Source organism: Ciconia boyciana, chromosome 1 (genome assembly GCF_034638445.1).
Source record: "Ciconia boyciana chromosome 1, ASM3463844v1, whole genome shotgun sequence".
Taxonomy (NCBI): domain Eukaryota; kingdom Metazoa; phylum Chordata; class Aves; order Ciconiiformes; family Ciconiidae; genus Ciconia; species Ciconia boyciana.
Genome location: NC_132934.1, coordinates 26,460,753 through 26,472,968, shown reverse-complemented (window position 1 = coordinate 26,472,968; position 12,216 = coordinate 26,460,753). Strand labels below are relative to the sequence as shown.

Genomic DNA, 12,216 nt, shown 5'->3' with positions numbered 1-12,216 from the left:
AGCTATTGTCAGTCAACAAGAGCTATTTCACCAGTTTACAACTGTGTCAAATCAAAGCCTTTACAGAGCTGCCATTTTACCCAGATTATTTTTAGCGCAGGTGTTTCACTTACACAGAAGGAAGCAGCAATATATTGTGATCAAAGAAGACTTGAAAGTCCAGAGTGCCAACACCAGCTCTTCATCAGGTGCTAGCTGACTCATTGGCTTTTAATGTGTAAAATGAGCAAGTAAGTAATTAAGGTAGTAGTCGATAAGAGTCTGTCACTGAAGTTAACAGGAGTGGACAAATGCTGTCGTAACTCCGGAGCCAGTTAGTTAATACTACTACAGCATTGGGGAATTTGAGTAAAACGCGTGGGGAATGTTATGATTTATTGACATGAGTGTTTTGTGCCTTCTCTTCTTTCCGCGGATGAAATCACTGCAGACCTACCGGTTCCTCTGCCCGCAGCCCCACTCTGTCGCGCCCGGACCCCCGCCAGCACCCCTCGCAGGCGCTCGCAGCGCTTCCGATCCCAGAGGAAAAGGGCAGCACCGCAGAGGGGCTGGCGAGCAGCTCCACAGCTCCACCGGTCCCGGCCGGGCACAGCGGAGCGGAGCGGCGCGCAGCCCCCGCGCTCCCGCCGCGCCCCGGCCCGGCCCGCCCCGGCCCGCCCCGGCCCCCGGGCGGCCAATGCGCGGTCGGGGGAGGCAGAGCCGGGGAAAACATCAAACTCAACTTTCTCACCTTGAAGGGAATCAAGCGCTCCCAATGCTTCCTCTCCTGCCGCCCGCCCCGCCAGCCCATCCTCCCCGGGCTTCCCCCGCCGGCTGCCCCCTGCCCCCCGAGGAGGAGAGAGCCGCGTAGGGGGGCGCCGCTGGCGTCCGCCCCCTCGGTCCCTGCTGCCGGGGGGCCGGGCATGGGGCGCGGGGCCCCGCTCGGACCGTGCCTGCTGCGGGCAGCGCTGCTGCTCGCCCTCGGCCCCGCCGCCGCCGGCGGCACCTGGATGTGAGTAGCCGGGCGCGGGAGGGGGGGCTGCGCGGCGCCCGTCCCCTCGTGTCCGCCGGGGCCCGGCGCTGACGGGGGGGCTGCTTCTGCAGGTGGCTGGGCATCGCCGCCGCCGGCGGGCCGGAGAAGCCGGGCTGCGCCAGCCCGCCGCTGAGCCGCCGGCAGCAGGACCTGTGCAAGCAGAAGCCGGAGCTGGTGCCCGCCATCCGGGAGGGAGCGCGCCTGGGCCTCCAGGAGTGCCGCAGCCAGTTCCGACACGAGCGCTGGGACTGCCGCCCGCCGCCGCCCGCCCGCCGCGGACCCGCCGCCCCCGCCGCCGCCGCCGCCGCCGCCTTCGGGCACCAGCTCAGCAGCGGTGAGTGTCCGCCCCGCCGGGGCCGCCGGCCCGCAGGTGCGCCCGCCGCCGCCCCGCCGGGGCAGGGAGGGGCGCGGGGCTGCCCCGGTTCGCCCCTCCCCGGAGGAGCCCTGCGGGGCGGGCGGCGGGGGGCCGGGGCTCCGGCGGGGCGGGGAAGGGGACCGGCCGTCCCGCGGCAGAGCCGGGCGGAGGAGTGAGTGCCGTCGTGGAGGGCGGTTGCCGCATCCGCCCCGGGAGGCTGAGACAGGTACACGAAACGCACCGAGCGGACGAAACCTGCCATTGTCTTTCCGAAATTACGGTGGCTGATTGTAATTTTTGCTTAGTGCGTCCGCGGATGGCAGCGCCTTTGACTAGATCCACTTAACTCTGTTGAAATGTTGTTATTCTTACCCTGATGTTGGGTTTATCCCCTTATGTCATAATTACTAAATGAGTGGGGTAATGACACATAGTATTTCGAAAAGGTCGCTTGACTGCAGGTAAAAATCTGCTCACAGCACCAAATGCAATGTGAATTACTTTAAAATGTATCATATGCGCTCAGTTAGGCGGTATTGCTCAGCACAGCAAGACCGAAGCTGCTTTCGTTGCGCAAACTAATAATGGAATTGCTGAAATTTACACTGAAATAGGGACGCTTGGTTTGTATCAAAGGTCTTGATCCTGCAAGTTTCTTTTGAACACTCTGCTCAATGATTTCAACGCAGCCATTGAGGTGAACTTAACTATTGCAGTACTTCATTTTGTGTTTGTGCAATCTTCACTCCATACTACAATACAACAGTGAAAAATCCCAAATATTAACCATGAAAACATAAAATGGGCAATAAAAAGTCATGCGTATTCCAAAAAGGAAAAGGAAAAATAAACCAGGGAGCAGTTTACCCTATTATATGTAGCCATATGTATTGTATGTTAGTCCTTCTGTCTAATGGGAAGGACTCTTCCCATAGACCCATAAATGAGTGACACTGCTAACCCACGAAGCTTCACTAGTATGTCCTGTGGAAACATTTTATGACGGTACCAGCAGCACAGACTAATACGAGCGGGAGAAACAAACAGGAACTTTCCTGCCCATGAGCAGGAACTTGGGAGACTGGAAATAACAAGTTGTTTTTACAACAGTGAAAATTAGCACAGTGAAATTTTAGCTGCAGTTGATGGCCAGGCATTGATTTTTGGTTTGCTTAGAGAGTATACCTTGCTTAACACGGTTTAAAGATCTGTGCCACATTATGCCAGAAGTTTCAGAGAATAGGACTGGCTTAAGAGGCCCAGGCAGGTCCCTCCATGATTCTTCTGAGATAGAATAGGAACAGTTAAAGGCTTTTTTTACTGCTGTCTTTCCCATGGCCAGCTTATTCAAGAAAAAGCACATGGCCTAAATATTCTTGTACCATCCTGCTTTCTGCCTGGTTTAAGTTTCTTGGGGCTGTTTGCAACCTTTGTGAGTTAGAACCTCAATGTTTGCTAAATTTAGCATGAGGTAAGTTCTGGCCCTATACCAAAGTAACCCGGGATCGTGACAGCTTCAAGTTCCTCCTCTGAGATCTGAACTAACCCTTTCTTCTTCTTCAAATCAATATGAATAGTGAAAAGCAGAGTGGAGAGTAAGGGGTTTGGGGTGTGGTTTGTTTTGGGTTTGATTTTTTTTTATTTATTTATTAGAACTTGATTGGCTTGAAAGTTTCTGGGGAAAATAAAGTTCCAACCAGACTTAGAAAGGAGTTACCAAAAATCACATGGTACAAGCAGCCAGAAACAGTACCATTAATAGCACAGTCATATGAAGAGGCCCTGAAGTCTTTTTTGGATGTGAATATCCACTGCTTTAAACAAGTTAACTCTACAGACCAAGCTGTGATGACTTTAAACTTGTAACTGTTCGTTTTTAATAATAGTCTGGCTTGTAAAATTGGTTTCTACAGCTCTGCCAGGAAGGTAATCAGAGGGAGTTATGAAGTAATAAATTCGTGCCTTGCTTTGTAGGCACGAAGGAGACCGCGTTCATATACGCAGTGACGTCGGCAGGACTCGTGCATTCGGTGACGCGATCGTGCAGCGCAGGAAACATGACCGAGTGCTCCTGTGACACAAATCTGCGGCATGGTGGCTCGGCCAGTGAGGGCTGGCACTGGGGCGGCTGCTCCGACGATATCCACTACGGAATGTCGTTCAGCAGAAAGTTCCTGGATGTGCCCGTTAAGAACGTAACGGGCAAGAGCAGGAGCGGACTGGCAGCGATGAACCTGCACAACAACGAGGCTGGGAGGCAGGTATGTGTCACCATTCAGCAATGGCAGCAATCGCTTGTTCAGTTTCATTGGCAAAATGGTATCAACCAAACAAGGCCTGTCCTTGACTGCAGGTACAGATGGGGCCAATGGCAAGAACCGCACTAACACTGCCAAAGCAATGTGTACAAACCCAGAATCAGAGCTGGTTTTAACTAATTAACTAACTAAACTTCACAGGTTAAAATGAAATCACAAAATAAGAATTAGATCTGGAGTGCTAATCAGAGTAATCTCAAATAGATATTTGCTATTCTGTAGCAAACTTGAAATAGTCCTGTTAGCAGCATAGTACTTTAGGAGTTTTTTCACTGATTATTCTGTTATTATCATGACCTGCATTTTTAATTCTCTCTAATACTGAATGAGCAGGCAGACTGGACATGAGGCATTGTTACCCATCCACAGCCTGGGGTCTGTGTCTGAGAGCAGAAGTCTAGAATTGTTCAGAGAGGAAATTGAGAGTTAACCTTTTATTTTAAAAGATGGGATGGAAATGACACCTCTATTTTAAAGGAGCTCATTGGTTAGGGCACTCATCAGAGAAGTGAGAAGAGATTGGCTTCGGATAGCTCTTCTTCAGCCTAAAGGACTTCAAACCCACGGTTGCAGAGGAAATGTGTGTGTGGGTGTGTGTGACATTGGGTCCTCCTGTCCTGCTCTGCAGAGGATGATAAATGGAGGCAGAAACAGCCAATACAGGGAGGTGTGAGTCTGTAATCTAGTGCTTGGGGCTTACATCTGAAATGGCAGAGACTTGGATTCTGGTTCTTGCTTTAAAATTAGTTTCTCTGCTTTACCTTAGAGTTTTTAACTTCGTAAGTGTTTAATGGCTCGCTCTGGCCCCAATACTTTAAATCTGTTCTGTTTGGTGACACAGCTATAACTGAAGAAAAGAAATGGAGACCCCCTGGTTTTGACTACACATATTGATGGACTCCATTGTAACTCAGTAATTTCCTGTAGCCAGAAGCAGCATCAGTGGGTTTTACTGAAAACAACTTTCCTATCAGCCATAGACAGGGAATCTGTCTGTAAGTCATTATAAGAGCCATGGTGGTATCATTGCAAACTATTTTAATTTAAACCAATTTTTACAGTTTGCAAGGTAATATATTCTATTTAATTTAATTAAGTTATGATTCTATATAATTATATATAAGTTGGAAAACCAGAAAATCTTTCAGGGACATAGGCCCTTTTCAGGACTGAAGTAGAAGCAGCAAACTTTAAAACTAAGTAGGTGCTGAGAACAGTTACTGTGAGTTTAATTAGATGCCAGTCAGCTAAATCATCTCCAAGAAAAGGTGGTTAGTATTGTGTAGTAGGGGATGTTAATAAGAGGAACAGAAGATTAAGTGATTATTTCCTTAGGGAAAGAGCAAAGGGTCATTTACCACATTTGTAGAGAGAGGTAGTTAAGGGAGGAGATAATAATCTCCATAAAATTATCTCTCTTAATTTCATTATTTTTAATATACAGTACAGATATGAATTTTAATTTTAATACCCATGTTTGTCATTAGACAGTGCCATTTTCTCGGATTAGGGTGAGAATCAAAGTGTAGGGAAGAAGAGTGCAAGGCTCCAGAGGAAATTCAGAGAGAAACAGAGATGTGATTTCTGTGTTTAGGTGGCAGCAACACAGGTCTCTGATACCCCGTTCTCCCGTCTGCCTCTAGCTCTATGTTAGCAGCAGCAGCAGTTTGCTGTCCTTTTGTCTTCAGTGACAGTGTTCACTTAATGGTCTTCCAGCACCATCCTTGTGCTCATCACTCACTCCTGCAGGTGTGCCAGCACATCTGTCTGGGGTCTTGCTCTGTGACCTGTACCAAGGAACCATTCAGCTTTAAAAAAACACACACACACACACACACAGAGCCTAGAAAAGAAACTTTTCTTTTGGGGTTGCTTTCTTTAAAGTTGGATCAGTTCCCTGATCTCATCTATAGCGGTCACACAGGCAGTTGGGCCACCTACATCATGGGGACAGGACTGACTGGCAAAGGGGAAGAGTGTATTCAGTCAAAGATAACATATTTTCAAACAGTGAGCTAAAGGAGTTGGAGAATGTGGTTAAGTGAGTCTTCATTTTCCATGAATAGTATTTTTGACAGGATTCAAGTTATCTTAGATGCTGGTTATACACATGAAAACATAATCAATTCTGATTCCACATCTTGAATGTCATGCAACTGTAGTATCTTCTATTACTATTCATGTTGAGTGGTACCTATTACAATAAATAACTTTATGAAAGCAGAGTTTTAGACTAGGCTGTCAGTCTCTGGGAATGTGGTAGAATCCCACCCAAAAGGATCCGTCGGGTCCTGAGGACCTTTCAGGATTTCAGGCTTTTCACAATACTGAGCTCTCCACCAAGGCTCTCAAAGTATGCTGTCACAGGCTGATTTGGTGCGTACGATACATATGCTTATTCCTCTTCAAAGACACTTTACTGTGTTTTTAAAAAAAACCCATCCACTGCAAACCTGAAAGGCTGGAAGGTCCTTATTTCACTGATTTTGTATCAATGCTGTATTTGTTATTCATTATCTTGGAAGAAAATATGCAGACTATTTAGTCAGCTTCCATGCATAAATATTTTGTAACTTAATGGCAAACTGTAGGATAAAGCAAATATTTTGACCACTGTCCAGAGTGAAAGAGAATGTTTATTGTTGGTACTTGGGATTTCTAGCAGCGATATTAGCTGAAGTAAAGTTTAGCAGAACTCTTAATTTTTGCAGTTTCAAAATCCTTAACTAGGAGATGTTGGAAAATGTTGACCTTCATGTTTTGGGGCTTACAAGGATATTTTGCAATATATTTTGGTACTTTATGAACTTTTGTAATAAATACTATAATGTTCCTGGTTCTGTGTCTTGCAAGAGCATTCTTCCAGGGACAACACTTCTGTGTTTGCTTGGAGTTATGAATGGAACTGATATGTGCAGAATTCTCTTGTTCCTTTCCCATTTATGTACAAAATGCTATTTTACATTTCTACATCTCATAGTTAAATCCAGGATATATCAATTTTAAAACAGTAAGGATCCTTTGACTGATGTCCACTGTTTAGGATACTAACCTGAACCTCAGAAGATCCAGATTTCACTCCTTATTCTGCCACAAGATAAATGTTCCTCATCTTTTAGCATTGTAATGTTCAGTATACCTAGATGTGCATATGTGAGTTGGGTACCTCCGCTCCTTAAACTAAAGGATGAGGGGAGTCAGGCACTATGGGTTGAGTATTATTGTAGTAGTATTATTTCACTGATGGAAGAATTTCTGCTCTGTTTTGCACCTGTGGAAATTTATTTGATCTGCAGGACTTCTGTCCTCACATTGAAATAGGTTGGCTCATCAGAGAGTTTATGTTTACTGATAATAGTGGGTTGGTAACAGTCCCACCAACAGCCGGCAACTGTTCTTAACTGCTGTACCTCTGGCAGGACATATGCTTGTCTTCATTAATAGTCCTGCTTTCTTCTCCCAGTGGCTTAAATTAGGCTGTTTGGTTACAGGCATCGGTTCCCATTGCAAAACAAGTACTGGCAGCCCCTGTCTCACAGCTGAGAACTGCCTGCAGACAGAGAGCTTAGCTTGGAGTTATTAAGCATTAATTGGCATTAAGGGGTATACAAACTGTGATTCCATTGACACTCTCCTTAGTTGCAGACCAATCTCTGCTTTCTGCCCATCCACCTGTTCTAACCACACATTCCCACCCCATGCCGCTCCCTCTGTTAATTGGATCTGTGAAAGGAAGCCAGCTTAAAAATGATCTTTTTTTCAGGTTAATTTTTAACACAGATCAGTGTTCAGCACTGTATCCAGTTCATCACTTAACCCTGTGCTCTTGTTGTGCTAGTACTACCAGGGCTGACGGCAGAGAATGGCAATAGGGGCAAGAAAAACGGTTCAGGTGGGCTTGTGGCTGAACACAACACTCGTGGATCCAGCTCAGTTCCACACTGATCACGTCCCACCAGAAGGCTGCATCAGCTCTACAGGCACCCTCCTAGGTTTGCTTGCAAGAAAACAGCAAGAGAAGATTCCTAGTCCCTAAATTTTGCCAGATGTTCAGCTACGGGAGTTTGTTCATTAAAGTTCACATGGCAGCCTGAAATCCAGCGGCATGTTTTGTGATCAGCCAAAGTGAGTTGACAGCTCCCTGTGCTGGCAGTAGAGGTAACCCAAAATATGTTGGAGTCCAACCAGACAACTTGCCCATCCTAGGAGCTGGGAAGTGATAGTCCAGGGTCATGCACAACTGTGATGACACCATAAAGCATTCTACAACAGATTGTATCAAAGCTTCATGTGAGAATCCTGAGCAACACAGAATAAAAACACCAATGTTTGTAACTGCTATGGATGGTCTCAGTGCTTCCACACCCAACCATATTTGTAGTTCTTGCATTGACCTGATCTTTCATACACTGCTAATATATGCTGCGTTTTAATATTTTTATATCAGCCTGAGACTCCAGCATCAGTTTCTGCTATTTAGAAACTCTGTCTCCCTTTAGTTTTCATTAATTTATCCTCAGAGAAGGACTCCTGAGTGTCATCTGCTGGGCTACTTGTCCACATGGAAGTAACTTGCCCTTAGCATCTAGCAGACATGTCCAGTGCTTCCCCTGACAATTTCTAGATCCTTCTGCCTCATGCAGATTTTACTATGTCTGATTCTAGCAGACTTGGAAGTACACTTCTTTCCCCAAGCCAAATTGTATACTTTTTTCCTTGTTGTTTCTTCCCTAGTTAGTACCCTGTCATACTGCAGTGAAAGCAAGGATTACATCTGTAACCTTATAAATCTTATAGCACAATGTGGTTTCAAACTACTTCGAGATTCTAGTTACTTGCTATGATACAAATAACTAATAATTAGAAATTGGAAAATACTATTAAATCCCTTCTGTTTCTAAACTGTGTGTAAAATTTATCTGTTGATACCATGTTTCTCTTTCCCTTGACATTTTATTAGGTTATCTGTATTCTAACAAAGACTTTCTGTCCTTGGGTCTCAAATTCTCATCTGCCTCAATCACTGTTACATCTTAACGATGCATATTCTGACTGACTGCCCAGTGATTTCCTTACTGATAGATTCTGGAGATACGAGCAAGGTCATATCTGTCTATTAAACAGGAAGTAGCCTGTGAAGGAGAGAAGATAAGTATCTGCAAGAATTACTGCCAGTTTATTTGCCACTGAAAGAGCCTGTATGTGCTCTGGGGTGAGGGCCTGCTTGTTGCAATATTCTTATTTCTTACAGGAAAAATCTCCAATCCCAAAAGCAATCCACAGCACCTGGAAATATCTCCTATATTGGTGCATCACTTCACCAGGTTTAGTTTGCAAAGGCTAATGGCTGTTCTAGGTCAGGGCATACACCTGCTCTTTCTTGCTAATGATTCTTTGAATGCCTTGCTTGTTTGGCTTCCGTAGGTAACCTCTACCAACAAAGAGGTCCTGTTCATTAACCAAAGATGTGACTCCAAGCAAACACTTTGGTCATGTGTATTTTTAATAATGTTTATAGAGTTATATGCAAATACCAGCTTGGGCTTGTGTCAATATCTTTGGGGCAGAATGTGCTAGAAGGCCTCAACTCCCACTGAAATCAATGGATTTAACCATGTTGGACTCATCCCAAACTTCAGTGACCGCCTTTACCATGATGAAAAGTCCCAGTTTAACACACAGGGTAGAAACAGCTCATTTTATCTGCTCTATGACTTGACTAGCTCTGAAACTTTGAGGATGGCATTTGTGCTGCCCAAGCTACAAATAAGCAGTCTGGGACTTGAGTTTATTTCTAGTCATGCATAGGGTCAGTAGGGCTCAGCAGGATTTCAGGGCTCTGGTCTCACTGCAGAATCAGGGCTTAAGAACAGGCACAAATGAAACTACTTTCTCAGGGAAAACCAGATGAGGATGTTAGATAGATTTGTTTTCTGTTTTTTCTTCCCTAAGACAGTTTGAGAAAGACATAGATTGACAGTGGTTAATATTTGTGGGCGCTGTGGAGTAAGTGAAGGTTTAGGGTGAATTTTAATAAACAGCATGAAGTTGGATTTGTCTTCCCCCCTTTGTGGAAAATAGTGGTTCCTCCAGAGGAGAATCATTTGAATCTGTATTGACCTTGCTGCATGAGAAGTTTAAAGAGAAACTTACTATGGATTAATTTAAAATTCACTCTTTCTATTACTTTTCCCAATTGCCTTTATTATGGAAATGAAGTATGAGGGAAAAGGTTAGTAAAATGGAAGACACTAGCATGGGTTTTCCACACCATTAACCAATGGCTCGTATGAGTCTACAGGATGGCTCCAGAGAGTATGTTAATGGAAAGGTAAAACAAAAAAACCCAAGAATGATGATACCTTGTCCTTTTGCTGTATCTGTGCATGCGATGATTTTTCTCTGCACTTTTCCAAACTGTAACGTGAGATGTGTCACAAGTCTAATAGTATAATTTTATACTATAACTATTTGATATTCCAGAAGGAAGTATTATATTGATTGTCTGCTGACTATTTGAATTGCAGTCCCAGATTACTGCTTGTTTACAGATTCCAGTTCTTTGAGGCTTCGTCTCGTATAAAGGGAGCCAAAATTCTTGAGTGTTGCAAAAGCTTAACGCAGGCTGCAGATTGCCATTGTTGGTCAGACAGTTATTGTCAGCCCAGTGCTTGCATCTGCATGAGTGTAGAAAAGCAGCCCACCTAAGGATATTTTAATGTTGGTAATAACTGTGGAAATGTTAATAAAACATTGAAAGTTATAAAAGTAATGTGAGGGCAACTATCAAATTGTATTAGAGCCGTTATGCAACTGGAAACACTAGAAACCCATGATAGTATTAGTATGCCTAAATTACAAGAACAGGGCTTGATCCTGTAAGTGGGAAGCGCCTGAGATTTGCTCCAGAATACCTGAGTTGAAGATACCTCTGCTGAGCTATAGTGGCTCCTTTGATAGACATTCTGTGGAGCTCAGAGATGTGGGCATCCTCCTGCTCTTCCAACACAGGTCTGCCCCGAGGCGCCTGCAGGCCGTACACTGCGCTGCCTGGGATGCTGAGCCACGCTGGTCGCACAGACACTGTTGTGCGACCTCAAGCCATTCCCGTGGCCTTAGTTACAGACTGTCTGGTGAATGTTTAGTGATCTTGATAGTAGCTTCAAGGCACCCTTAAAAGATGGCATAGACCTGCCCACTAAATGTCTTCCAATGTAGGAATGGTGCTGTTACCTGCCCTGTCCCTGCTTCCCCTCCTGCTATTCCCCATGAGGCCATTTGCATTCCAGCGGTGGGACGAGCGACACAGGACACGTCGTTTCAGGTATTTAGGATCCTCCAGAATGAAAAGCCAGCCAGAAATACAAGCTTTCATTATTGTGATTCGGTATTGCTATGTTATCGCCATTGCAAAATGCAAATGCAGAGCACTTCTGAAGATCAGGCTTCCCGTAGGGGGGGTCTGGAGTTGGAAACCTGATTCCTAACATGTATCCTCCTATGCTCTGGCTTCCCCATCGCTGAAATGGCAATGGCAGCTGTAATGTTAAGTACTTCGAGACCTCTGTGTTACTGATGTCAGGCAGTATTCCTAATGAATGAAAGACTGCATCCAAATGTCATTCTCCCTTTGCTTTCAGGCTGTAGCAAAGCTGATGTCAGTGGATTGCCGTTGTCACGGTGTTTCTGGGTCCTGTGCTGTGAAAACTTGTTGGAAAACAATGTCCTCCTTTGAAAAGATTGGCCGGTTTTTAAAGCACAAGTATGAAAACAGCATACAGATATCAGACAGACTGAAAAAAAACCTACGCAGGAAAGAGAAAAGCCAGCGAAAAATACCAATTGGGAAAGAAGACCTGCTGTATGTGAACAAATCGCCCAATTACTGTGTCGAAGACCAAAAACTGGGGATCCCTGGGACTCAGGGAAGGGAATGTAACCGCACCTCGGAGGGACCCGATGGCTGCAACCTCCTCTGCTGCGGGCGCGGGTACAACACCCACGTCGTCAGGCACGTGGAAAGGTGTGAATGCAAGTTTGTCTGGTGCTGCTACGTGCGCTGCCGGAGGTGCGAGACCATGACCGATGTACACACCTGCAAATAAGATGAAGTACAGAAAACACAGCAAGGTACACACAACAAGGCAGTAATTACTCGTACTATGTGGGACTGCACGGGGATCAGCTTCAGTGGGAATGGGTATTGCCAAACAATATGTAGTTCAAGCATTTGGCGTATGAAAGAGCAACTGAGGGAACAGCAGCCTGCACACAGGGACAGCTAAAACAACAAAAAAGGACTCCTGATGACACATTTGAACATGTAACTCCATGAGCATTAAAGACTTTCCAAGTCTTTAATAGCCACAACATCCTGAAGGTCCATGTGGTCGGTAGGTACAGTGAAGAAAACTCAAGATCTTTTTAGCCAGAGAGCGTGTAAGACACGTTAGATATAATCCCTATGTCTGTATTTTTAAAACTGGGACTAGATGGATCCACTAGATGGTTCATTTCTGCAGGCTTTATTA

The 12,216-nt window shown here is 45.2% G+C and overlaps 1 protein-coding gene across 1 annotated transcript; it reads left to right on the top strand.

Annotated features, from left to right (window-relative positions):
• Positions 1-902: 902 nt before the first annotated feature.
• On the top strand, positions 903-11,790 carry WNT16 (Wnt family member 16). The gene is made up of 4 exons (XM_072861142.1): positions 903-991; positions 1,084-1,346; positions 3,342-3,628; positions 11,326-11,790. Exons 1-4 carry the CDS (start codon positions 903-905, stop codon positions 11,788-11,790), a joined length of 1,104 nt encoding a protein of 367 aa, XP_072717243.1.
• Positions 11,791-12,216: the final 426 nt, after the last annotated feature.